The following is a 25,023-nucleotide window of genomic DNA, read 5'->3' as shown; positions in this document are numbered from 1 at the left end:
CATTTTTACACATCTCTGTGCGGCTAATAAGTGCTTTATTGAATATGGTCTCTTCAGGAGTAGAGAATTCCGAAATAAAACTTATTAACCCCAAAAAATTGAACAAATTAAATAAAGTTACAATTTACAAAAAAATTCGGATACACTGATTCAATTCAAAAGAAAGAACTAATTCAAAAAAACCATTAAAATGAGGCAAAACCATGTCGAGGCTCAAATCTTGATTTAGAAACTAACAAAAGCGCGACCAACTCAGAGGATTAGCAATCTCCTATCAAACCGTAGGTTAAAATGTCCCGAGAAAGTTTCTGTTCGTTAAACATAAGTTTCTGTTGGTTTGGTTTTTCAACATTTAAGAAAACTTCGAATCCTTTCTTTATGAATCAGAAGAAAAATCGTTCGAAAAGTACGGCCCCAACACCAAAAAATCCGCAAATCATTCAAAACTTGAGATTTTAGCGCAAATTTAACCGCCTGCAGAGTTATCTCAAAAAGTTTCAGGTCTAGATGTCAACAAAACTAGAAACTTGAAAAGTAACCAAATAAATAAACAAAAAAAAACTGAATCCCAAAACTCTATAGCCGCAAAATTTTAAATTCGAAACGTTAAATTTGTAAATATTAGTCCATTTTAACCATTTTAAACCAATTTTAGCTAATCGAATTATAAATACCTTTCAGGCATACAATCAGAAAATATCATGTTTTGCTTATTTAATAACTCTGTCTCAAGCTGAACGGCCAAAATCCTTCCCTTTAGTGAGTTTTGATGATAACAAGTGCCTTTTTATAACAAAAGTTTGGTATTAAAATAATATTTTGATTAAATCTGTTACATCTGGATTGATGACTTTCGAAATCTTGTCAATCGTTTCATACAGTCTTATAATAATAATAATAACAAGACTGCTCGTATCAGAGCAAAACTTTGAATGTTCCGACTTCCTCTTAAGGTCTATGGCGCAGTAATAACCTTAAAAGATTAAATGTAATTTAAAAAAATGATTATTTTTTTGATTTGAGATTTTTTGTGAAAGTCATCCTCCCACACGCCATATAGTGTACAAAATGATAAACTTTGCTCCAAGTAACAAAGCAAATATGCTTCCTTCAATCAATTTGGAATGATTTCTGAGACGGATTGAATGTCCGCTTACGCGTTAATAGCGCGAATTATATAACGCCGTGTTAATTGTCAATTGTCCCAAATTGGCCAAAATGGCAATCTTTAATACCCCATAAGTTTACGAAAAACAATCACAGACAAAACATCTTTTCAAATTTAACCTCATGACAACAATACTTTTGAATAAATAAAAAAAATCCGCAAAAAATAGCTAGGTAGAAAGTCGAATTTTGTCTGAAGAAAAAAAAACCCACCCGAGCACAGATGTTCCGTTACTTTCGTTACGAAAGTCGGAAAAATAATAACGTAGTTCCGGTGAATCGCAGAGGGTTTTTCAGTGGGCCTTAACAGTCCTGTCGAGGATAGTGCATTTGTGGGGACCGATCGTTTAGCAGACCAATCTTTTAGCATAAAAAGTGAAAAATGGGAAATCTTTTCATTCAATTTCATACAATTCCATACGTACAGAAAGTTGTATGAAAGCTCTATAGTAAACATTTTTTCATAAATGGAAATTGTATAATAGGTGTTTTATCTATGAACCAAAAAGTTGTTTTTTGTTTCTAGATTTATTTTCTGAAAAATTTTGGGTTGTGTTTGCAACCGAACACAAGTTACGAAGACCTTGGTTACTCAAAGCACCAAAGGTTGGACGGTCTTACATTTACAATGCTTGAAAAACGACCTGAAATGTCTTCCAGATGTCTTTCACAAATGATATAACAAAATAACAAACTTTCAGTGATGATTGTTTTAATTTTTTTTTGAATTTTCAAATTATCAGACATTGATCAAGGCATACATAAACACGCCATACAAAAGAAAATGGAATTTTCAGCGTAGTGAAAAGAAAAAGAAAGCCAATATTATCGTATCCAGGACTACGTTTTGCACACAAAAAACTAAATTTTGCATGCAAAAGGTTTTTTTTTCGAAAAATGTTTGTTTGCCTACAAAATTCGATTTGCGGTTGAAAAAAAAAAAAAAATTGTGGGGCAAATTTTCAAAACTACTTGAAAAAATTTTTTGTGTCACCATCAAAAAAATGCCAGTCATACAATTTCCATATATGGAAAGCATTTTTAAAAAAAAAAGATTTCAAATCATTTTTTTTGTCACCAGTCTGTTCAACTGTTCTCAAAAAGCCGCAGAAATGGTTTAACTTTTTTCTATTGCTTTTCGAAAATGTATGAAAGTTGTATGACAAGCATTTTCTCCATACACTTGATGTATAGATTTGTATGATAATGATTTTTGTTGTATGGAATTGTATGATAAGCATTTTCGGTGTATGGAGGTCAACCCGGGGAGCTAATCACCAGTGCAGCAATTGAAGTTAGCTATCACACTTTATAGTTGTTCTGAGTCTGCTAAAAACCGGTCTGCTAAAATCCCTAGCACCTCCATTTGTATTATCTCCCCACATTCCAGACTGTATTATGTCTTCTGTTTCCAAGTGATAACTAGAATGTTCGACTAAAACAAGCATGCAACATTTCCTGTAATTTTTAAGTTTTTGTCGACCAACTCAATTGCCTGATGAAATTTATGATGAAAACAGTCCAATTTAGGTTCTTCAGCCTCAACCAATCTACTACACAAAGTGTCAAATTCCGCCGATGAACCGAAGTTCCAGAAGCCGGTTTCTGGAACCAGATGATTCACGTGACTTGGATTTGTCGAACGACAACGAAGAGGACTACGAAAAGATATCGAGTAGCTTCGATTTCTCTGAATCGCTCGAGCACAGCGGCAACATGGGCCTGAATGAAAAGAAAAGATCGAACGCCGAAAAATTCAAAAGCACCTTTAAGAATATTATAAACTAAGTTCCTTGATTTAAAAATAATTGAGGATCATTTGAATTTGAATTGAGGCACCTTTGAGGGTTGAAATCATGGGCGGATTTGGGTGGGGCATGTGGGGCTAATCGCCCCTTTTCCCAGGGATTCGACCCCCTGCCGACCCAAAGGTTCCCCCCTTTGATACTTTTTAAGAAATCCATTTTTGGCCGACCGACCCTAAAGTTTTCTAAAGGCGCCTTCGGTGCCCATATATACTAATTCTGCGGGGGAAGCGCGCGCCGAAAAAACGCAATTTTTTGGTCAAAATTTTCCAAAAGTGCTTAAAAACGCCTTTTTTGGACTGTTTTTTAAAATTTTGCCTGCGGCGCAGAAAATTTGGCCAAAAAACAGGGATTAAACCGTGCTTAGGGAGAGCCCAAAAAATCAATTCGGTCGACCTAAAAAAAAGGTCGACAAAATTTTCGAATTTTTTTTTGAAAATCCGCCCCATTCGAGAAAATCCTAGATCCGCCCCTGGTTAAAACAATGCGCTTATAAACTATTTAAATCATTATTTGACATTGCGAAATAGGAAAAATCGAAAAACCAATTAAAGCATTTTGCAAATTTAACTTTCACGAAATTGATAAATCCCCCGTCAATGTAATTTACGCTATCAACAAAGCTGAAATGAACTTAAATGCAATGCATTGAATTAATCAGAAGAGGTACGATTGATGAAACGTTGGAAAAGCCCATAATCTTTTGTTGTCCAAATAGTTAAAATAAATGAAGCCAAAAATAGCCAATTTTTACTTCCAAACATGAAATTTTGGATGAAACAAGGCAAAAGGATTTTAAAGAAAAGAACAGTTTACAAAACCTAAAGAAATGTACAAAGAATGCACACCATTGAAAACTTAGAATGGGCCGGAAATCAAAATCAGTATAGCTAGACATCAGAAAAGAGCCCCTTTGTCAAAATAATAATTTTGAGATATCCATCTTTGGCTGATTGAATCTAAAATTGTTCTAAAATATACTTATTTTGAGGGGCATTTTATATTGGTTAGTGGTAGTGAAGTGGTTACGTCTTCCCTCTCAATCGAAAGGTCGGGTGTTCGAGGCTCATCATGATCCGTGTTCGTTGCTTGAGGGTGAAGCAATATCACCCAACCCAGAAAAATAACCACAAAAACTGCATGCAGTTCTAAAAGAGGGGCACAACAGCGGTTCGCCATGATGAGCTATACAGCTCTTGTGTTGGTCCTTTTCACCGTGGATAAATGGTCTTTATCTTAAAAAAATATTAATTTTTTGGTCAGAGTTTTTCAAAAAAGTGCAAAAAAATGCCTTTTTGGACTGTTTTTTTAAATTTTGCGTGCGGCGCAGAAATCTTGGCAAAAAAACAGGGACTAAACCGTGCATAGGGAGAACTCAAAAAATCGATTCGGTCGACTTAAAAACAAAGTCGACAAAATTTTCGAAAATTTCTTGAAAATCCGCCCCCCCCCCCTCGAGAAAATCCTAGATCCGCCCTGGTTAAAATATTGCGTTTATATGTTATTTGAGTCATTATTCGACATTGCGAAATAGGAAAAATCAAAAAACTAATTAAAGCAGTTAGAAATTTTAACTTTCACGAAACTGATAAATCCCCCCTCAATGTAATTTACGCTATCAACAGAGCTGAAATGAACTTAACTGCAATGCCTTGAATTAATCAGAAGAGGGACGATTGATAAAACGATGGAGAAGCCCATAACCTTTTGTTGTCCAAGTGTTTAAAACAAATGAAGCCAAAATTAGCCAATTTTTATTTCCAAACATGAAATTTTCGATAAAACAAGGCAGAAGGATTTTACAGAAAAGAACAGTTTACAAAATCTAAAGAAACGTACAAAGAATGCACACCATTGAAAATTAAGAATGAGCCGGAAATCAAAATCAGTATAGCTAGACATTATAAAAGAGCCCCTTTTGTTAAAATAATAACTTTGAGATATCCATTTTTGGCTGCTCGACTCTAAAACTTTTCTAAAATATACTTATTTTGAGGGGGCAATATATATTGGTTAGTGGTGGTGAAGTGCTTACGTCTCCGCCTCTCAATCGAAAGGTTGGGTGCTCGAGGCCCATCATGATCCGTGTTCGTTGCTTGAGGGTGAAGCAATATCACCCAGCCCAGAAAAATAACCAAAAAACTGCATGCGGTTCTTAAACAGAGGCACAGCAGCGGTTTGCCATGATGAGCTGTATGTACAGCTCTTGTGTTGGTCTTTTTCCCCCGTGGATAAATGGTCTTTATCCTAAAAAAATATTAATTTGGGGGGGGGGGGGAGGAGCGCGCGTCAAAAGAAAACACAATTTTCGGCCAAAGTTTTTCAAAAAAGTGCCTAAAAATGCCTTTTTTGGCCTGTTTTTTTTTTCAATAATTTGCTTGCGGCGCAGAAAATTTGGTCCACATGGGGGTCTGTATAGTGATTTGGCAGAGCTCAGAAAATCAATTTGGTCAACCTGTAAAGAGGTCGACAAAATTTTTTGAAAATCCGCAACCACCCCTCTCGAGAAAATCCTAGATCTACCCCTGAATTCTAATAGGTAACATTATTAAAATAGACATTTCAAAACATTTCAAAACAAAAAATTTCGAAAATAAATTAAAACTTATTCCATCAAAAACCTGATAACCTTTGAAACATAACAGGGTAGAAACCAATCAAATGATTTTCTAAATCAAACTGCCGTGGACAAAAGATCAATTGAAAAACTATTCACGCAACTAAAAAATTAACCACGCTAGTACAGGTACAGGCGGTACAGAAACGAGAGTGATAGAGTTTAACAAGATTCCATGATTGTCTTAGAAAATAACACTACCTGCAAAAAAGTCTATTTCAAACTTCGATGACTCTTTCTCAGATTCTGCTATCCCTTGAATGTCTTTTTCGGACCTAGAAGGTTTTAGGCCCTTTTTAAGATATGTTTTTCGATGTTTTTCAGCTTGACATGAATTGAATTTTTTTCAATTTTTATATTTTGTATATTTTGCAAGCTAGCAAAAAGAAAATGAGACCAAAAAAAGGATAGCTGGTTCCGACCAGTCTCAAAATAGCACAGAATGTTCCGACCAGTCTCAAAAAATACAATCGTAAAAAAGCTTTTTCAAATTGGTGTTGTTTTTTTAAGATATATTGCATGTTGTGATAAAAAAACGTAGGCATCTTTGAGTGCCGTACTAAAAACGATCAATTAGAAAACAGTTTTAGAAGAAAAATTTTCACAAAAAAAAATAAAGTTTTTGAAAAAATTTTTTGCAGACTTTTTTTCGAATTCTCAAATATTTTTTTCCCAAAATTGCACTTGAAAACTTCAAAAACTACCTTTACTTGAGTAAAATTAAGTTTTTACGGCCCAAATAGGCTATTGTAAGCCTACAGGGTCACCTTATTGGCTCGAAATTAGACCAAAAATCAAACGTTCCAAACCCGTCTTTCTCGACACTAACAGAAAAATTTCAAAACTTTTATTGCCGTTCGAATCACGGCTGAAAGAGCTTTAAAATGATATATCCCTCAAACCATTCTGACGATTACTTGTGGTATCTGACTTTGTGTGGAAAAAAAAGAAAAAAAATCACGCCCGAATTCAAAGTTCCTCCCCATTTTCAATAGTCGGAACAAAAAATGAAAATAATTTCAGAAAACAGTCGAGAAATACCCCAGTTTTATATGAGCTTATAGAATTCACCGAGCGGCCTATAAGCAGCCACAAAGAGGGTAGGAGCTAAATGAGCTAAAACTATTGTGCAGTTAAGTTTTAAAACTTTGAAGTCTTTTAGAAAACGAAAACGAACTGATTTTCTCAGAATAAAAACAGATAATTTTATCATTGAAGCAAAACAAAATAAAGTAATCAAGCATATAAAAATAGTTCACAACCATTTCGCCAAATAAAGTTTTTGAGCAAAAAAAAAGAAGGAAAACCAAAGAAAAGTCAGGGTTATCAGTTTTAGAAATTACAGATGTAAATCAAAAACAGTTGCATCTACCATGTTAAAATCCTCGACGTGAAATCTATGCTGACTGAACATAAGCAGAAAAATAAAAGTACGACAACTCAATTTTTACCAGAAAAAACTTCAATTTCATACATGCTGAAAAAAAGAACGGCAGGTAATCGAATTCCAGCTCTTAGGGCGCAAATTTCGTTACGCGCTGTTTTAAATTTACATGCTATGGACGAAAGTAAAAATTTAAGCTGAATTTCGCAATTATTAGCGAGGAAACGGTAAAAAGTAGCTCTGAAAGGTTAAACAAAGAAGAAAAAAAACAGAAAAATAAGGTTAAGAACACGCTTTTAAAATTTCAATATAGTTGTGCCGGAGTCAAAACTTGATTTTGGAGATTGAGAGTCGTAAATCTTGGAATCTCCACCACGATCCCTTGAAAAATCAATAACTTTAGCTCCGAATAAAGCTATTGCTGCTATTAGATTGCCAAGGCTACGCAGCAAAATTGCCATTAAAAACTTTTGGATTTGAATCTCCGACCTGTAGATTAGGAGTCTCACTTTCCTGCATCTGCTCTACGGTCGCTTGCAAAAACACAAAGACTAGCCACAATTAAAGCAGCAGCAGATGTAATTAAATTGTCATAGTTGGAAATATATCAAAAGTGCCGCCACCAAATGAGTAATTTTAATTGAACTTAGATTTGGAAAACTAGTTGATACCCAGTATAACACTACGCTCCGCATGTGAGCGGAAATAATAAATGTAATACTCGGAGGCAAAAACAGTTGCTTTCCAGTATTACCCTGCGTGTGTGTAACGAAGTAACAAATCTCTCGTTTTTTAAACACTAAGGTAAACAAAGCCCCTTAGCTCGTTTCATTTTAAAAAAGCAGTTCGCCGCCTGCATTGTAAGAATGGAATATACCTTGCGTAAAGTATCGTAAGTTTTTTATCAACCCCCCTAACTTTGCAGAAAATTATTACAAAAAAAAGTTGAGCTCGAACATCAACTATTTCAGATGCTTTCTGTCCAGGACTGTTAGTTGAAAACTGAAAACTTTAAAGAAAAGCTACTATACAGAAAACAAATTTACTATCAATTTCTTTAAATTTCGGAACAATTGATATCAATAAACTGCTAGCCCTAAAGGGATTTTAAATGAAAATTGAAACTTATTCCATGGTTCCGAAATTTTGAAAACAGTGACGGAGCAATTGTTTTCGAGGGGTCTAGGGATTTAAAAGGACCGGTTTTTTAGTAGACAGGTTTTTAGCAGACTAAGAACAATTATATAGTGCGATAGCTAAATTCAAACAAAACATTGGCGACAAGCTACCGCTTGCTCCGCTGCGCTTCAATTCAAAACGAGTGGTATTGTGAGGGTAATTCTTTGTTTTGCCGCTAACTTAGACTGTTGTGTTTTTGAAATTGATAGTTTTGTTTATAATTGCGAGATAGTTGACTTAATTGGGGAAGCTCAGCCCCAAATTGAGCGTTTTTTTGAGTCTGTCAATCAAGCATCAATCACTTTATAACCATTTATGCAAAAAGATTGGTCTGCTAAACGAGAGATCCCGTTTGCGACCTAAGAGAATATTATAAATAACACAAACATTGACGAAAAATTTATCACTGCGTTCTAGGAAGCGTTTTAAGTTTAAAAACAAAAGCGAATATTTTTTCAAAAAAGATCTCAAACCTGCGAATTATAGTGCCATTACACAAAATTAACCGCTTAAAAGATACTAGGAAAAATGTTCACAGAAAAAAGTCCAACCTGTTCACTTAACTTGAGTCTAATCAGTCATTAACTCAAACCAGCTTTTCCTTTTTCCTTCAGGTAACTAAAATTGAGCTAAAAAAACTAAACGTATGCAAAATTTTTCATTTCAGCTGGTGGTACCAAATGGCTCCTGAGACTGCGGAACTCGAAAGAGGTGTTTCTGACAAATATAAGCGATTTTCACCTGAGCTAAATTCAAGCACGCTTAATTTTTTTCACAATATGCATTTTTAGACAGAGAAAAATATGCTAATTCTTCACAGAGGCAAATTGGAGCTTCGCACCACTTGCAATACAATATGGATTTGCAATTCACAAAATGACAAAAAGCTAAGACGACAAAATAAACCTAGACCGAAAAAGTGGCACAGAATTTTTTTTTAGAACCAGTTAATTATATTGGAATTTTATCGGCATATGCTTGAAGCCAAGTGTCGTAACGCTTATAATAGATTACAGGCATAATTTATCAAGCAAGCCGATAAATTACGAGAATGAAAAAAATCAATAAAATTGTTTTCAAAACCTCAAAGAACTAAATCTTACCTAAATCTTGAAAATCTTCTTTCGACTTGTCTGAAATGCAGTTCAAATTGAGGGGGAAAACAAACAATTACCCAAGCTCTCGCAGCAAACTTACGGAGCAGTTGAGCTGAAAGATGGAACCAGTTTAAACAAGTAGCTGTGGCGAGCAACTCTTTAAAATAACCAAACCAACAAAAAAAAATTCTGCGAAATTAACTAATGAGATCACAACTAAAACTGAATTAAATAAGTGCAGAAAAAAAATTGTATAAAATTTAATAGAGCATAATAACCGAGCAGTAGAAGGGAGATGAACACTCGACGACATTACGACTACGGAATGGCAAATCGAAAAGTTATGCTTGCCGCAGTCACAAACCTCACTGGATATAGCATGGAGCCGTTATCACAGCAAAGGTATCCATCGAAACAAAACATAGGCCAACTCGAAGACAGAACTCAAACATAAGTATCCTTGTCACTGGGCATTTCACTCAGAGAAGTCAAAATTTTGTCTTGCTACTTGATCAATTACGAATGAATAGTGAGAATGCACGTACTCTCGCTCTGACTTCCAAATTGTTACTCTACAAGAAACAAACCCGCACTTCTTTACGATCTTTCCATATTCACGACAATCCTTCAACATCATCACATGTATTTCGCAGGCACAAACAACCAATATACTCTACAATTTTCTTAAAGAATTTGGCAGACACTACATCCGTCCCTTACAAAAAATTTTGAATTATAAAACTTCCTAAGCCCCGGATGGGCAGAATCAGATTAATAAAAGTATCTAATTGATAGTTTGATATTTCTCACCGTAAAACATTAATAACTTACCAATCATGTACATGACTAAAACTTACAATAAACAGCAAAGTTGAAACTATTTCTAGTTTCAGTCAGAGAATTAAAAACAAAAAATGAGGTCAGTTACTTTCTTTTCTCCTTTAACTTCGCAATAAACCGGTATATCTCTAGATTTTTTAAGACTATAAAACATAAGAGTAAGATTAGGATTGGTATTAGACTAAGAAGTTGTACGAACCTATCCGGCATTAAAAATCATAGCTTAACGAACGGACGAAGCATTCTTATCCAAAAATACTCTATGCGTCGGACCCAAACTCAAATTTCTTCAGCCGACTTCCGTTGGCTGAAAAAAAAAAGTTACCAGAAAATTGTGTTAGCTGCAAAATTAAACCCTCCCCCCTCCGATGAAACCAAAGACAAAAAACGATAACTAGAATCGTTGTAATTTGATTCAGCAAACCAAAAAAATGCTTTCAATGCAATAGTAAGAGAGAAGTTGCGCTTCGCAAGCACCAGCGAGAACACAAAAACATAACTCGTTTGAACCAAAAAAAAACTAATTAAACTTGAATTAGTAAAAATTTTTTTCTCGTCCGACTCGATCCTGCGTTATAGCGTCTCACGCGCTTGCCACTCACCCACGGACGTTTATCGCTCAAATACATAGAAAACCGAGAAGAGATGGTCCGTGCTACTGATCGTGATTATAGCACAAAGGCTACCAAAACATCACTTCGATTTAAAGTTAGGTTAGGAAAACGAAATTTCATACTAGTACACTATGCTGACAAGTGTAAAAAAACGCCATAGAGGAAAAACAAGCGAGAGAAAAAAAGTTTATGCATTTCAGATGGTAAAACTTCTATTAAATTTATAAAACCCATACAGATTCGAAGCATTTTTTTTTCAACTAAGTGTCCTTTTTTTCAGCTAGGTGTGTAAAAAGATCCCAACGAAAAGAAAGAATTGAGGCATTTTTGACAGTGATAGTAAAAAAGCCATCCGGAAAACAACTTTTGAAGAAAACTGACTAGAAACACAAAACGTTGAAGAAATTTTTAAAATTTCTAACCTTCGTTTACCAAATGGCGCTGAAAAACTCCAAAAACTACTCCGAAAACGAAAACACAAACACTCGAAGTTTTTATGATCGTTCGAATCACGATTAAACGGACTTGAATATGATATATCACTCGACCCATTCCGATATTTATTTGTGGTGCCTGATTTTATTTGTGGTACACTATCTTCTTCAAAGTAATATATCTTAACACTAACAAGGACAGCCGGTAACTGGGCATATAGCTCATAATGATCCGATCAATCTTAGAAAAATACAAAAAAATTCTTTCAAATTTATGTCGTTATTTTCTGCATGTTGTGATAAAATCATGTTGCATGTTGTGATAAAATGAAAACATAGAATATAATCTTATTTGAGAGTCACACTACAATAGGTCAATCGGAAAACAGTTTTTAAAGAAAGGACAGCCGGTAACTGGGCATATAGCGCATAATGATCCGATCAATCTTAGAAAAATACAAAAAAATTCTTTCAAATTTATGTCGTTATTTTCTGCATGTTGTGATAAAATCATGTTGCATGTTGTGATAAAATGAAAACATAGAATATAATCATATTTGAGAGTTACACTACAATAGGTCAATCGGAAAACAGTTTTTAAAGAAAGTGACTCGGGGAAAAAAAATAAAAAAAATTGAATTTTGGTTACCGAAAGTGCGCTATAAAACTCCAAACACAAAATTTACTTTATTATAACTTAGCTTTCATGGCTTAAATAAGCTATTGTAAGCCAACACGGTCACCGTATTAGCTCGAAATAAGACCCAAAATCAAACATTTCAAAGCCGTCTTTCTCGACACTGTGAGAAAATTTTTAATGTTCAAATCACGGCTGAAAGGGCTTTAATATGATTTATTATCACCCTCATTCTGACGATTATTTGTGGTACCTGATTTTGCATGGAAAACGAAAAAAAAACAGACACTCAAATACAAAGTTCCTCTGCATTTTCAATGGTCGGAACAACAATTCAGTCAATATTTTCTTGACTGCGCTTTTTTTAAAATCAAAGAAGCATGTACGAATCTACGCAAAGATTTAAGCGGTTAAATTTTACACTTCATCCTAAAAAATGAAAGTTTCATAATGGCCCGATTTTTGTTTAAAAAAGACTTGAACGCATGATTTCTTTATTAATTTAAAAATGACCATCTTAGATGCTTTCGCTTTAGAAAAAAAAATGGATTCCAATAATCTATATTTGATACAAAACAAGCTAATATACAACTGTGAGATGAAAGACCTGCTTGCATTATTCAGTTACACTCAAGTCATCTATGATAAGTTATTTAATCATATGTCAATCTTTAGATTAATTAACAATTTAACCCTTTCTACAGTAGCACAACAGTTAATTGAATAAGTACTCAAGGACTTACTCTTTGCAAAACACCATGAAAAATAAAAGCCTAATTACTGCACGCAGGCATCCAAAAATAATTGGTGATGACATCGGAAAAGCTAGCGACGAAATATATTCGACCTATTAACTTCTTAACTTGAAAATAAATTAACGTCTTAAATAAATCCCTGAAATAATTAACGTATTAGTAACAAACTTCGGAAAAAGTTCTTTAGTTACAGGGCCATTTTTAAATTCATCATTCATAAATTGGAAAAAATTGCATAATTTAAATTGGGAAAAAGTTATAAAATGGTGAACAACTTTTAAAATGAAGCAGTCTATTCGAAGCTTGCAAACGAGCGACAGTTCAAAGAACTGGAATGGTTTGTTCCGTAATACACTAAACACTCTTACTGTCATTAGTGAATGCACGTAATCAAAAAAAACTTGAGGACAATGATAATAGGATTTATAAATAGCGAGAGAATTTTGCGACAAAATCATTCATCTTTAAAATCAGTACTGACCAAAAACTTTGACAATCAGAGCTAACAAAAAGCGCGGCAGGAAATTTGTGACATGGAAAAAGGTTACACATATAATCTTAGACCACTCATTTTGTCGCAAAATCTTATAAATAACTTTTGATTGATCAGTTTAAGTTAGCTGCGTTAGATATTTGTGTTGCTGGCAGCATGTGCCTTTCTGCACGTCTTTGAGCAGTAGAGCACTCCGTGTTTGGAGATGAAGGGCTGTCCCATCAGGTTCTTGTGACAGTGGATGCACTTGAAGCACTCGGGGGTGGCGTGCCAGGCAGACTCCAGGTACGACAGTCGAGACTTGGTCGCGTCTATCTTCTCGTGACACGATGAACACGTCTAAATTATATATTATTATGATTTCCTAACAATTGATGCCAAACTTCGCATGTAATGCCACATCAATTGAAATTTCGACACTAGAAAAAAGCGATGGGAAGAAATCATGAGCAGATTTGACTCCTGACTATTAAAAGGGACCTCTTTACCTTGAATAAACCTAATACGAACTAAGATTGAAGTAGGGGGTCTTTTTAGCTTTCGGAAAAAATGAGGTCAAAAATAAAAAAATTATCAAATGTTTTCTTTCTTTAATCCGCTCCAGAAAACCCTAAACCTACTCCTGGACGGAACTAGGGAATGGATTGGTTTTGTCCAAGCAATTTAAATTAAATGAAGTTGATGTTCTCATTAAATACCGTTTCGCATTTAAGCCCTTCAGAGCTAATTAAAACTATGTTTGGGTTTTAACAAACTGATACACCTTCACGTGGTATAAAAGTACGGTTCCGTACAACCAATTCACTCTAAAGACTCTTCTCAGACAAAGCTTGCAAAAAATCATCAATACATGAAGCTGCAAATCAGGAAAATTGAGAAATCGAACTTGGATAAAATCAATAAGCCTTGATGTACAACGGAACAAAAAGAGTTAAAGGACTTTGATATTAGAATAATTTTAGGTCAGTAAATAACACTATTTGTGGCAAACAGTAATTAGGATAAACGTTGAAATACACCTTCAGGTATAGTTCGAAAAACACCGAACTTTAAAATTGGCACAGAGTATAATTTGAAGAAAACCGCACTATATATTTAAATGGTTCCTTCCAATTATACAGTATGTAGCCTACTTGTAGTAGAACTGATTTCTTGATAGGAGTAATTAATTGGCATTCTAATGTGTTCATGACGGAATAACTTTCTGAAGGAAGGCGGAACAGGCTCTTTTTCCTTTTCCCCAACCTCACATGAGCCATCAATTTCATGGCAAAACATTTATAAAAATTCGCAGGTGGTGTGAAATGGAAAAAGAGCCGCGGAACAATACGTAGAATGATCTAAGTGAAGAAAGAGTCTATGAGCCGATACACAGAAAAAAAAAATTATAAGCTAATCGATATAAGTATTAGAAAACATCCAAATTTTCAAATAAACGAATAGATTATGCATAAATTGGGTAAGTTAATCAAAATTTTTTTAAGCTCAATTTATGCATAATCTTTTCGTTTCTTTGAAAATCTTGATGTTTTCTAATACTTCTTATATCGATTAGCTTATAAAAGTTTTTTTTCTGTGTATCGGCTCATAGACCCTTTCTTCATTATTTGTCCGTTATTCTGCTCGTAGACCCTTTCCTTTGTCTTTACCCATTCTGCTTATTGACTAGCCACCTTTATTTAAGGTCGAAACACGGAAAACAATAACCGACAAAAACAGCCATTCAAGAAAACCTGAATATTTTGTTCAAAACAAACAGGCCAACATGAGGCAATTGAGTAAGACTAACGTCATCTCGAGCGTTGCTAACGGTAACATAATTAACGCGCCAAAAATAGCGATATACATCGAAAAAAGTAGCCCTATATAATTATAACATAGCTCTCAGCTTGAGCGTGAAGATTAAATAAATGTGATAAGTTTAAGTTGCAATAATTTCGAAAAAGCAACTAATTTACACAAGACAAGTAAATCGTATACTTTAGTTAGCGCCAAAAGTGCCTTTACAAAACTTTTAGGGTCAGTCACCCAAAAATGGATATCTCAAAAAAGTACAAAGGGGAGACCCTTTGTGTCGGCAGGGGGTCGAACCCCTAAATCCGCCCCTGCACACAAATAAACAACAAAATTTGGGGAAAAGTTTGTAGCGAACTTAATTTTTCAATCAAACTCGAGGCATAAATGGCATATGAAAATCTAGCTTTCGAATATATTTTTTTCCGAAATAGATGATTTACTCATTCAAACTTATTGTTCCGACTTTCGATACGAAAGTAACGGAATATTTGCGCTCGGGGTGGGTTTTTTTTTCTTCAGACAAATTTCGACTTTTTAACTAGCCATTTTTGTCGAATTTTGTTTTTATCATTCAAAAGGCATTGTTGTCCTGAGCTTAAATATGAAAAGATATTTCACCTGTGATCATTTTTCGTAAAGTTATGAGGGTTTAAAGATGGCCATTTTGACCAATTTGGGACAATTAACGCGCGATATAATTCGCGCTATTAACGCGTAAGCGGAGTTTTAATCCAACTTATAAATTGTTCCAAATTGGTTGAACGAAGCTTATTTGCCATAACTGATGTGTTACAAGGAACGAAAACTATCTTTTTGTACTTTATATGGCGTGTGGGGGGATGATTTTCATAAAAAAATTTCAAATTTTAGAGAAAAAAAAATTTCATTTTATTTTATTTCATATAATGTTTTTATGTTATTACTGCTGCTCCATAAACCTTCAAAGCAGTCTGAACATTCAGGGCTTCGCCCTGATATGAACAGTCTTGTTAATTTTTCGTATCAAATATTCGAACTTTTCGTATCTCCGTAGCATGCCTAGCGTAGTGGGGTGGGGTACCTTTGCGAATTTGTCGCTGTAGCAGTTCATGCAGTAGGGGTGTCCCTCCTTGTTGATGTACTGGTGTCCGCCAAGGAGTGTGTCACAGTTCCAGCAGCAGAAGTGCTGCACGTGCCAGTTGGCATCTTCCGCCTGAGTGTACTGGCCAGACATTATCAGTTCATCACACGCATTGCACCTAACACAAACAATGACTATGTCTCGTTATTATCAAACAAACAGCATATTGTATTCAATTTTATTACCTCAAACTAGACAGAACAAAATAAAAGTATAATCATATACTTAGAAAAAACATGAAGAAATCAAAATGCAAGGAATTGTCACCAACACGCAGCATAAACCGTCAAGTCCAGAGCTCTTTGAACTGAGTCTCTAGACAAAACATTTTTCATAGAACGAAGCTACACTTCGCAAACAAGCACAAAACTATGATCAAGAGGAAAAACAAAAAAATAATAAATAAGTTATGAAAAATAAGAAGAATTGGTCAATTACGGGGTTCGAGCCACGTACCTCCTGATTACTCCTGACTGAGCCAACTTTCCCAAACGCCTTTAAGAATTTACACAAACGAATAGTGAATACCAGGCGCTCCAATAAAGCAGATAAATCGCTCGTCAGTCAATGGAACACAAAAGTTGAGCGCAAATTTAGTTAGAAAAGCACAAATCTAGTTGGGCTGAAAAAACTGAACTCGTATTATAACACACGCGTTTGCTTGTACAAACTCACCATGATTAAACTATGATATAACATAATTGATAAATGTTCACGAAAGTACCTGGGTCTATGTCTGTCGGCATAGTGTCTTCCACAGTACAGTTTCTCCTGGTCCCAAAAGTAGATCAGATCCACCAGCAGTTCCGCACACTCCGAGCAGCGGAAGCAAGCGGGATGCCAGCACTTGTTCGGACCCGCCCTTTCTGCAAACACCCCCACAGAACCTGCATGACAGGCGTTCTTGCAACCCTCGCAACACTTGAAAAATAACTTGGATTACATTCACTTTTTAAGATTATATGAAAAACAAACATTAAATCTGCTTTGACACTTGTGAAAATTATTCAATTTTAAAAAAGTTTGGAGAAACTTTTGAAAATCACAAATGCATTCAAAAGTTGATTAGTTTCTGCATTATATGACATGACCAGGATTCGACTATCTGTACTTGAGAGGTATTGAATGCGCTCCCTGATGGTAAATAAAACATAGCCAACAGACAGTTGGAAAAGAGTCAATGAACGCAAGAAAACAGAAAAAAAACTGTTTTTTGAAAAAATAAACTTAGATTTTCAAGAAACAAATAGATGTATTTAAAGATACTGAACTCCTAAAACAGCTTATGACCGGCACTTTTTCGATAAAATTAACCCAATTTGAGAAAACCGATATGAGAAATAAAAGGTAAAATTTTTATTTCGCTGGAAAAAGTGATACTTAATCTCCATTTTCGAAATTAGAAGTCGATCACGTTTTTCGTGACCTTGACACTTTTGCTGTTCAATAGTAGGGTTTACCTTCCTTTTAACAAAGGAAATCAATTAAATTTCAAAAGAAATCGAGTCAAACCGCAAAAAGTAAACTTGATCGTTAACAAATTATAAGTTTTTTCCTGAAAAAATGATAAAAATCATCAATCTACGTGACTCTTAAAAATATATCAGAAAGGTGTTTTCAACTGCTAATAGATTTTTACTACATAAACTGTATTGAGACAATTTTATTGAATACCTCGATCCTATTCATACCCATTTCTGATTTCCGAGTTGCTCCTTCACATTTCCGATGCCCAGGGCGTTCTTTTTGTATGATTCAACGAAGGTAGAAAAGGCGTCCAACTCTGAATCTTTCACTGCTTTGCAGGCTGCAGCGTCCTATAAAAATAAAATATAATTAAATTTTTAAAAATTAATTTCAATTTGAACACACTCTAACTAAACTAACAATTTCTGGACAACCATTTGGAACTGTTTCAAAAATTGACAGACACTTATTGTAATTTTTAACAAAACGCGTTCAATTTCGAATAAGTGAAGAAACTTTACTCATAAGTGAGGTTTTTGAATTTCGGTTTCAAATTTACCTCAAACGAATGGCATCGAAGCAAGCTTAGCTAAAAACAGTTGTTACAATTTCAAATAAATTAACCATATATATAATTATCCAGTCTTAAATTATCTGTTTACACCAAACTTTTATAGATGACAGCCATCGGAATCAATCATTTACACTATAATGGCTTTTTTCTCCTTAGCTCTACTGCAATACCTGAAAATGCAGCAGGATTCCTGAAATTGATTGATTTAATTAAAACTACGCCAAACCATTTTCAACTCTTAGTCACACAGGAACGGGATTGTATAATAAACAGCCAAAGGAAAACTTTATGGGCTCGCTATTCAATTACTCTCTCACGCTTTTAAATGATCTGTTGTTTGTCTTCAGCGTCGATTGATTAGATTTAATGCAATGCTTTAAAAGCTTGAAAAAGTATCTGAATATTCCTGATAACTTACAACATCGTGAGTGGGCAACTGATGTTGCAACTGCTTCGTCCTCTCCGTTGCACCCACTGTGCCTCTGATTGGCTGATTTTCAAGAGGCAGTGCCGATATGTACTTCAGCACTAAGCTCTTCGGGGTGTTAGAGGGAATCCACTCAAACGTAATCTGATCTTTCTCGTCTCCACCTGCGTCTGAAATCTTTTTGTATTCAGCTGCGCGTAATTTGTCTCCACCTTTGTGATTGCCGACTAATTCAGATGTGTCTAGCGTGTAAAACTGTCCGTACTGATCTTCGTGGTCTTGGCCAAAAAGCTTTCCTATCTTGTGCTGAATTGATGACTCGGCCTGGATATCGTGGTTTTCAGGGGGACATTTACAGGTGCTGCAGATTTTTCTGTAAATATCAAAAACCTCTATATGATTGCAACTTGCGCATTCAGATTCTGCTGCTACCATGAAACAACTAGTTTAAAACTAGAGATATATTATGACACATCAATTAAAAACAGGAAATCTTACCAACACCGAAGCCAATGACGTTCAAAACTTTTTCGGCGTTCAACAATTAAATTGTCGCACGATCTTTTAAAAAACTCAGATTCAAAATGTTTTTATTGTATCGGAAAAAAACTAAGTTGCCAACTGACATAAAAACTTGAATTTCAGACATTTCACTTGCCTCCAGAAGTGAAGAGCAAATCCGCCTTCGCAAGCATCTCCGCATTTGAGACAGGGTGCGCCGGCGCCGATGTCATGTTTTAAGCTTTTCTGAAATTACACAACATATTTAAAGTTTAATCACCAATGCAAAATAATACACAGGCGAAGCAGAGCTTCGCACCACTTGCGATACAATACAAGAAAGCCGCTAAGCCAAAAAGAAATCGAATATAAAATGTTGAGAAACTAGATCTATCAAAATGATTAAAGCTAATTTGAAAAATGCCTGGAAAACAAAACGTGAAATAAACATTGGAAAAAAGCACCGGCAACAAGGCCGAAAACAACGTAGCAGAAAACCTTTCAGCCGAAAAAAAATCAAATGATTAAAACCTAAAAAAAGCCCCCTCCCCCCTCATATATGCGGCCACTAAGATGATATAATTGGGCCGAAAGCTATTAGGGGGAAAAAGGCTATTTTTTTCAGAAAAACTGTCAACAAAAATTGATGATCTACCAAATTTTCATATCGTGGTCTTGATTTCAAACAAAAATCCTCTCAAAAAACGGCAAGTGAAACAATTGAATGTTAAAAGAGCACAGAAACAAATGTACAAACTGGTAATAAAGCCGAGAATTCTTGAGCAAACATAAGTTGAGCCGAAACAAATTTTTTTACACAGGCGAAGCGGAGCTTGCATCACTTGCGATACAAAAAAATGAATTAAAGAACTAAAATGTTGTTGAAAAAATAGGGTGAACCAAAATTTCCGTATGTCACGACAAAAGATAACTAGCGGCCCAGCTAAAGCTGGAGGTAGCAATTGGATATTTTTGGAATTTGTTATAATGATGCGAGATAATAAATTAATTTCCAAGTATATGAACACAAATACACTTGAAAGAATAAATATCTTATTAAATTAGACTTTGTCCACCACCTTAGTGTTGGATCAATAAGTGAGAAGAGTGAAATTTTTTGACAAATTGGAATCTTCCCAAAAACACAACAATTTTAATTAAAAAATTTAGGAGGCACCGCTTCTCCAGGAAAAATTCTTGCAACTAGTTGTTTCGATTGAACCCTTTATCTCAGATTTGATTGGATAGTTTCTAAGAGTTTCTTAAAAACGGCTAAAAGTTCAAAAACTTGACTTTCCGAAATCCATAAGTTCGTTTCAGCAAAAAGAACGTCGTGGCCGCTTAAGCACAAAACATCCAGAAACAGGTTTCTCGATTGAACACTAGCCTACGATTTTAAAGGAAAGTTTTCCATAAGTCAAAAAGTTTCCACATAAACTGACAAAAGTCAAAAGTTTGATTTTTCAAAGAAACATTGCTCTTACTGTAGAAAAATGTAGGCAAAGCCGCTTATGCAAAAGAGATTCACACAAAAATTTATTTCAATTGAATGAAAAAACTCAGGTTTTGAGGGTAGTTTTTGAGAAAAGGCAAACAGTTTTGAAAAGCCATAAGCAAATGGCAAATAGGTTTTGGGCAAATTTGGATCGAGAGCATCAAATTCTGGGCATAACCGTTTGTGCAAGGGAGCTTCTACGCCCAATTTTTTTTATAACACAAAGTCATTGACCTGGGAAAAGTTAATTTTTTTTTTGGGAGATTAGTTTTCACATTTTGGAAGGTAGTTTGAGAAAAATCGAGTTTCTGTGAGCAGTCAGAAACTAAAAATTAGAATTTTCCGAGGGCCATAACTTTATATATATGTAAAGGAGCTTTTCACAAATTTTTCTTCAGATTAAACCCAAAATCTCAGATTTAAGCGGATAATTTTCGATAATGAAAAAACGGTCAAAACTCAAATGTTTGACTATTCCAAGGGTCATAACTTTTTGTGTAAAATATTTGGGTGCGAACGCTTATTCAGAGAAGCTTCCCACAAACTTTTCAAACCATTGCACCTATAACCTCCTATTTGGGATAAAAGTTTTTGACAAAACAAAAAATCCAAAAATATGGACAAAAAATTCCCTTGCAACTACCATGCTACTTGATAACAGCACAAAAAAGATCCGTGGCGTGGCACATGAAACGGAAAACTTTGAGCAGCTAAACAAAAGTCCGATAATTCAATTTTAACCGGAAAAAATGCAATTTCATACCTACTAAAAAAACAAGGTCCAGACGGTACTTGAACAGACATTACTCTGGAAAAGCAACTGCGTTAGCTCCTGGCCAATTGGGGAGGAACCTGGATTGTTATCATTCAAAAATGAAGGAAATTCAGTTTCTTGTAAAACAAAATTGTTTACAGGAAAGAAGTCTAATTTCCTATTACAAGACACTTGCTCTCGTCTCGCAAGTGTAAAAAATTTACAAATACAAAAAAAAAACAGTTTTCAAGCCCTCTCAAAAGTAAAAACATATTTTGATCACGAACCTTCTAAAAATAAGGCGCTGAGCCGATAAAATATATGCCGAGACTTTCAAGCCAAATGAAGAAAACATAAAAAAAATGATGTACTTACTGAAATCGGAGTTGGTAACTTTACAACCGACATTAAAACAAACTTCGACACAGACAGGATGCTGTGCTTCGCAAACACTACCGAGAACACTACAAAAACGCAGGTTTCTTAAAAAAAGAAAAATCAGAAATACGCATCGAATTAGTAAAACTTTGCTACAATTCCGTTTCGAACCTGCACTTCGAGATTTGGAGTCTCACGCCTTGTCGTCTCGGGCACGGACGGTTAAATACAGCAAAATAATATTCACATAAGCAGCTATATATGCTAACAAAATGCCAATGCGATGCAGCAAAAGTGGTGCCAAATACCAATAGAACCAAAGCATAAAGCCAAATTACTAATTTCAAAACTTCAAGAGATATATTGAGTTAGAAAATTTTTGAAATCGAGTTTTCTGATTGTTATGCTCAGAAAAAAAACTATTTCTTTTGGTTCATTTGATGAATTAAAAATGCATCAACTGTGTTAATTTATAAATAATCGGAGGTCAAAGCGCATGCTACCAAAAAAACGTAGGTTGTGCCACCACAAGAGGCACCAATACTTGCGACTTAGGTTAAAAAAAAGAATAGTCGTACTATTACACTACGCTCACTAAAATCCGCAAGTGTAAATGGAACGGGAGCATTTAAAAAGCAGACAAACTACAAAAAATTTGTCTGTCGGTTGACGAACGTATAGTCTAGTTTATGACTTAAATTTAGTCTTCTTGCAAATTAAGTTGTTAACGGAGGAAAAGATGGATGATTACATCTGATCACTAATAATAAGCAGTTTTATTTAGTGATCTGCTAATTTGATTCTTGCATGTGATGTACTGGTGATATTCATAGGACCTAAATTAAACACAGGCGAAGCTGAGCTTCGCGCCACTTGCTATACAAGTTAAGAATTAAAACCGCAAGAAACTCAAGAACTATCAACACAGAGGCGTAGTTGAGCTTCGCACCACTTGCGATTAAACACAAACTTAAAAAATATAAGTCGAAAAAATGGAAAACATTGAAAAAACTAGTTCTACCAAAATTTAAATTGTCGTATGTCTCGATAGGATTTCATTCTAGGCTAAAATGCCAGAAATTTGAAAATAAAATTGGCAACAGAAAAAAATTGAGCATAAATATTTCATGAAAAAGTTTTAATTTTAAGTCCTACTTGAGACTAGAATGAACAACACTTGCACTTTCAACTACAAAGGATGTTGTTTACAGCACAAGAAAACAAAAATCAGTGATATGGCAACTAAGCCGACAATCTTTGAGCAGACACCTGTTGAGCCGAAAAACAAATTAATTTAAAAGAAACAATTCCAAGTCCACCTCTCTGAATCTACAGGGAACAACAATTGCACTTGTACTGAAAACTTCTTACAACACAAACAAGATTTGTGATGTGGCAACTCAGCCGACAAAAACTTTGTAGAATAACCAAAGTCCAACAATTCATTTTTTACCATTTTTTTTTCAATTGCATATATACTGAAAAAAACAAGGTGGACCGAGAGTCGAGCTCCAGAACGTAGGGTACAAAGGCAACGGCGTTAACTCGGTAAAATGAAAAGTTACAAACTTTCTTTATGAGTAAAAAAAAGCAAATCAAATTAAAATCCATTTTTACGGAAAAGCGGAAGAAAACAGTACCAAATATAAAAAAAATCATTTAAAAACGGGAAATGAACCGATAGAAACTAGGCCGAGAACAACGAATCCGAAAAAAATCAACCTGTTATCGAGAAAATCATTTCAAAATAAACAAACACCAGAAACGGACTACACCTATTTACCACCTAAATGAAGGTTGTTTTAGTTGCATTTTCAAGAAAGTGAGCATGTCTGAAATTTACATTCCTAAACATTTGACTATTATGTGCCTTCGGTTATTTACGGAAAAATAGTCTAGTAGCCGAGTGCAATACCCTTGCTTATTTCAAGGAAAAAGAAGACTTTGAACGTTGTTACAATGAGGAAACAACTAGAAAAACGAAAATCCAGTTTTTTATGTTTAACAAATTCAAATGTTTCAATGATTTCTAAGAGGCGTTGAATTTGAGCACTCAAAAATTTAAAATTAGGACAAAAAACTTTCAGATCTCATGAAAACAATATCGGAAATTTGACGCAAGAAAATATTAGATAAAAAGGCCGACAGCCAATTAGCTCGGCAAAAGTTCATTGGAAAAAATTTGATGTACTGCCTACGAAAGCCATAAATGTACTGAATTCAAGGTCTTCCATACAATTCGCAAACTAAACCGCGAGCTTGATAGAAAGCCGAAAAATCATTATATCGATGTTAAAGGGTAGTTGTAATGTTTTATCATTACACAAACAATTATATTATCGAAATGCATGAGTATAAATTCAAAAATCTTGCCCAGATGACAGAATGCAAAATTAGCATCGGAAAAAAACTTATCAAGCGGTAAAACAGAAAATACCACAGCAAAAAAATCCTTCATGCCAAAATATATTCGAAAAAATTTTATCATCAAACGACGCAATAAGGGGCCACTGAGTTGGTAAAAAACCGAAAAAAAAAGAGAAAAAAAAACATTAACAAAAAATGAAAATATAATAAACCGAGTGAGTAAAATACAACCAAGGCAAAAAAAATCGAATCAGGCAGATTTTTTAAAGGCTAGGACACCTGGGAACACTACAGGGAAAATTTTTTACTGCTAGACGAAACGAGTCTTAGATCTGGAAACTCAGCCTAAGGAGACATATAAAAACAGAAAAAAAAACAGGTTCTGGTCAGACTCGGCAAAGAACATTGCCGTCTCAGGCGTATTCGTTACCTCCAGGCTTAGTGTGCAAGATCAAAAAAAAGTTTGAATTCATTATGAACCAAGGTATCACCAGGAGTCGATGAACCCTGTGAACCAAGTTAATTACGGGCAATTACCTTGCTTAACCGATTGCAATTACCTTGCTTAACGCAAGGGTAAAATTCAATTGCATAACTCTCAAAATTATTGTTTGTGAATTCTGACTGGTTGAAGTTTGAGCCAAAAATTAAACCAGTTGTTTGTTTATTTTCGAACAGGAATTTTTGCCCTCGAAACAACGCGAGTTAAGTTGATAATGCCATAAAATAAAAGCTGAAACCGTTAAGTCGAGAAAAAAAATATATAAATAAAGTTATTAAAAATCAGACTCGCTAGAAACACAATGTACAGACTTTCAACATGAGTAAAAAAAAACAAATTAAAATCTACTTTAAACAAAAAAGCGGAAAAAAACAGTACCAAATAAAATAACTTTCATTTAAAAAACGGACAAATAACCGATGGAAACTGGAAACTAGGCCGAGAACCATGAACCCGAAAAAAATGAACATGATATCAAGAAAATCATTTCCAATCAAACTAACACGAGAAATGGACTACACCTATTTACCACCTAATGAAGGTTGTTTTAGTTGAAATTTCAAGAAAGTGAGCATGTCTGAAATTTACATTCCTACCCATTTAACCATTATGTGCCTCA

General features: G+C 34.7%; 2 protein-coding genes across 3 annotated transcripts in view; one reads left to right on the top strand and one right to left on the bottom strand.

Moving 5' to 3' along the window:
- Positions 1-3,021, top strand: part of LOC134839344 (uncharacterized) — a 76,104-nt gene extending 73,083 nt beyond the window's left edge. The window contains exon 11 of one of the 2 annotated variants that reach the window (XM_063854856.1): positions 2,698-3,021. In XM_063854856.1, the coding sequence (XP_063710926.1) occupies positions 2,698-2,955 (258 nt within the window). In that variant the 3' untranslated portion in view covers positions 2,956-3,021. The remainder of the gene's footprint in view (positions 1-2,697) is intronic. The other variant, XM_063854857.1, reaches the window with a different exon arrangement.
- A 10,027-nt stretch (positions 3,022-13,048) lies between these two features.
- LOC134839252 (testin-like) overlaps positions 13,049-25,023 on the bottom strand; it is a 262,139-nt gene continuing 250,164 nt past the window's right edge. Inside the window, exons 3-8 of the mRNA XM_063854747.1 lie at positions 19,066-19,154; positions 18,399-18,780; positions 17,631-17,756; positions 16,664-16,860; positions 15,880-16,057; positions 13,049-13,361 (exon numbers count right to left, since the gene is read on the bottom strand). Coding sequence (XP_063710817.1) covers positions 13,155-13,361; positions 15,880-16,057; positions 16,664-16,860; positions 17,631-17,756; positions 18,399-18,780; positions 19,066-19,154 — 1,179 coding nt within the window. The 3' untranslated portion in view covers positions 13,049-13,154. The remainder of the gene's footprint in view (positions 13,362-15,879; positions 16,058-16,663; positions 16,861-17,630; positions 17,757-18,398; positions 18,781-19,065; positions 19,155-25,023) is intronic.

Source organism: Symsagittifera roscoffensis, chromosome 2 (assembly GCF_963678635.1).
Source record: "Symsagittifera roscoffensis chromosome 2, txSymRosc1.1, whole genome shotgun sequence".
Classification (NCBI taxonomy): Eukaryota; Metazoa; Xenacoelomorpha; order Acoela; family Convolutidae; genus Symsagittifera; species Symsagittifera roscoffensis.
The sequence above is the reverse complement of the archived record's forward strand: the minus strand, read 5'-3'. Positions and strand labels throughout refer to the sequence as shown.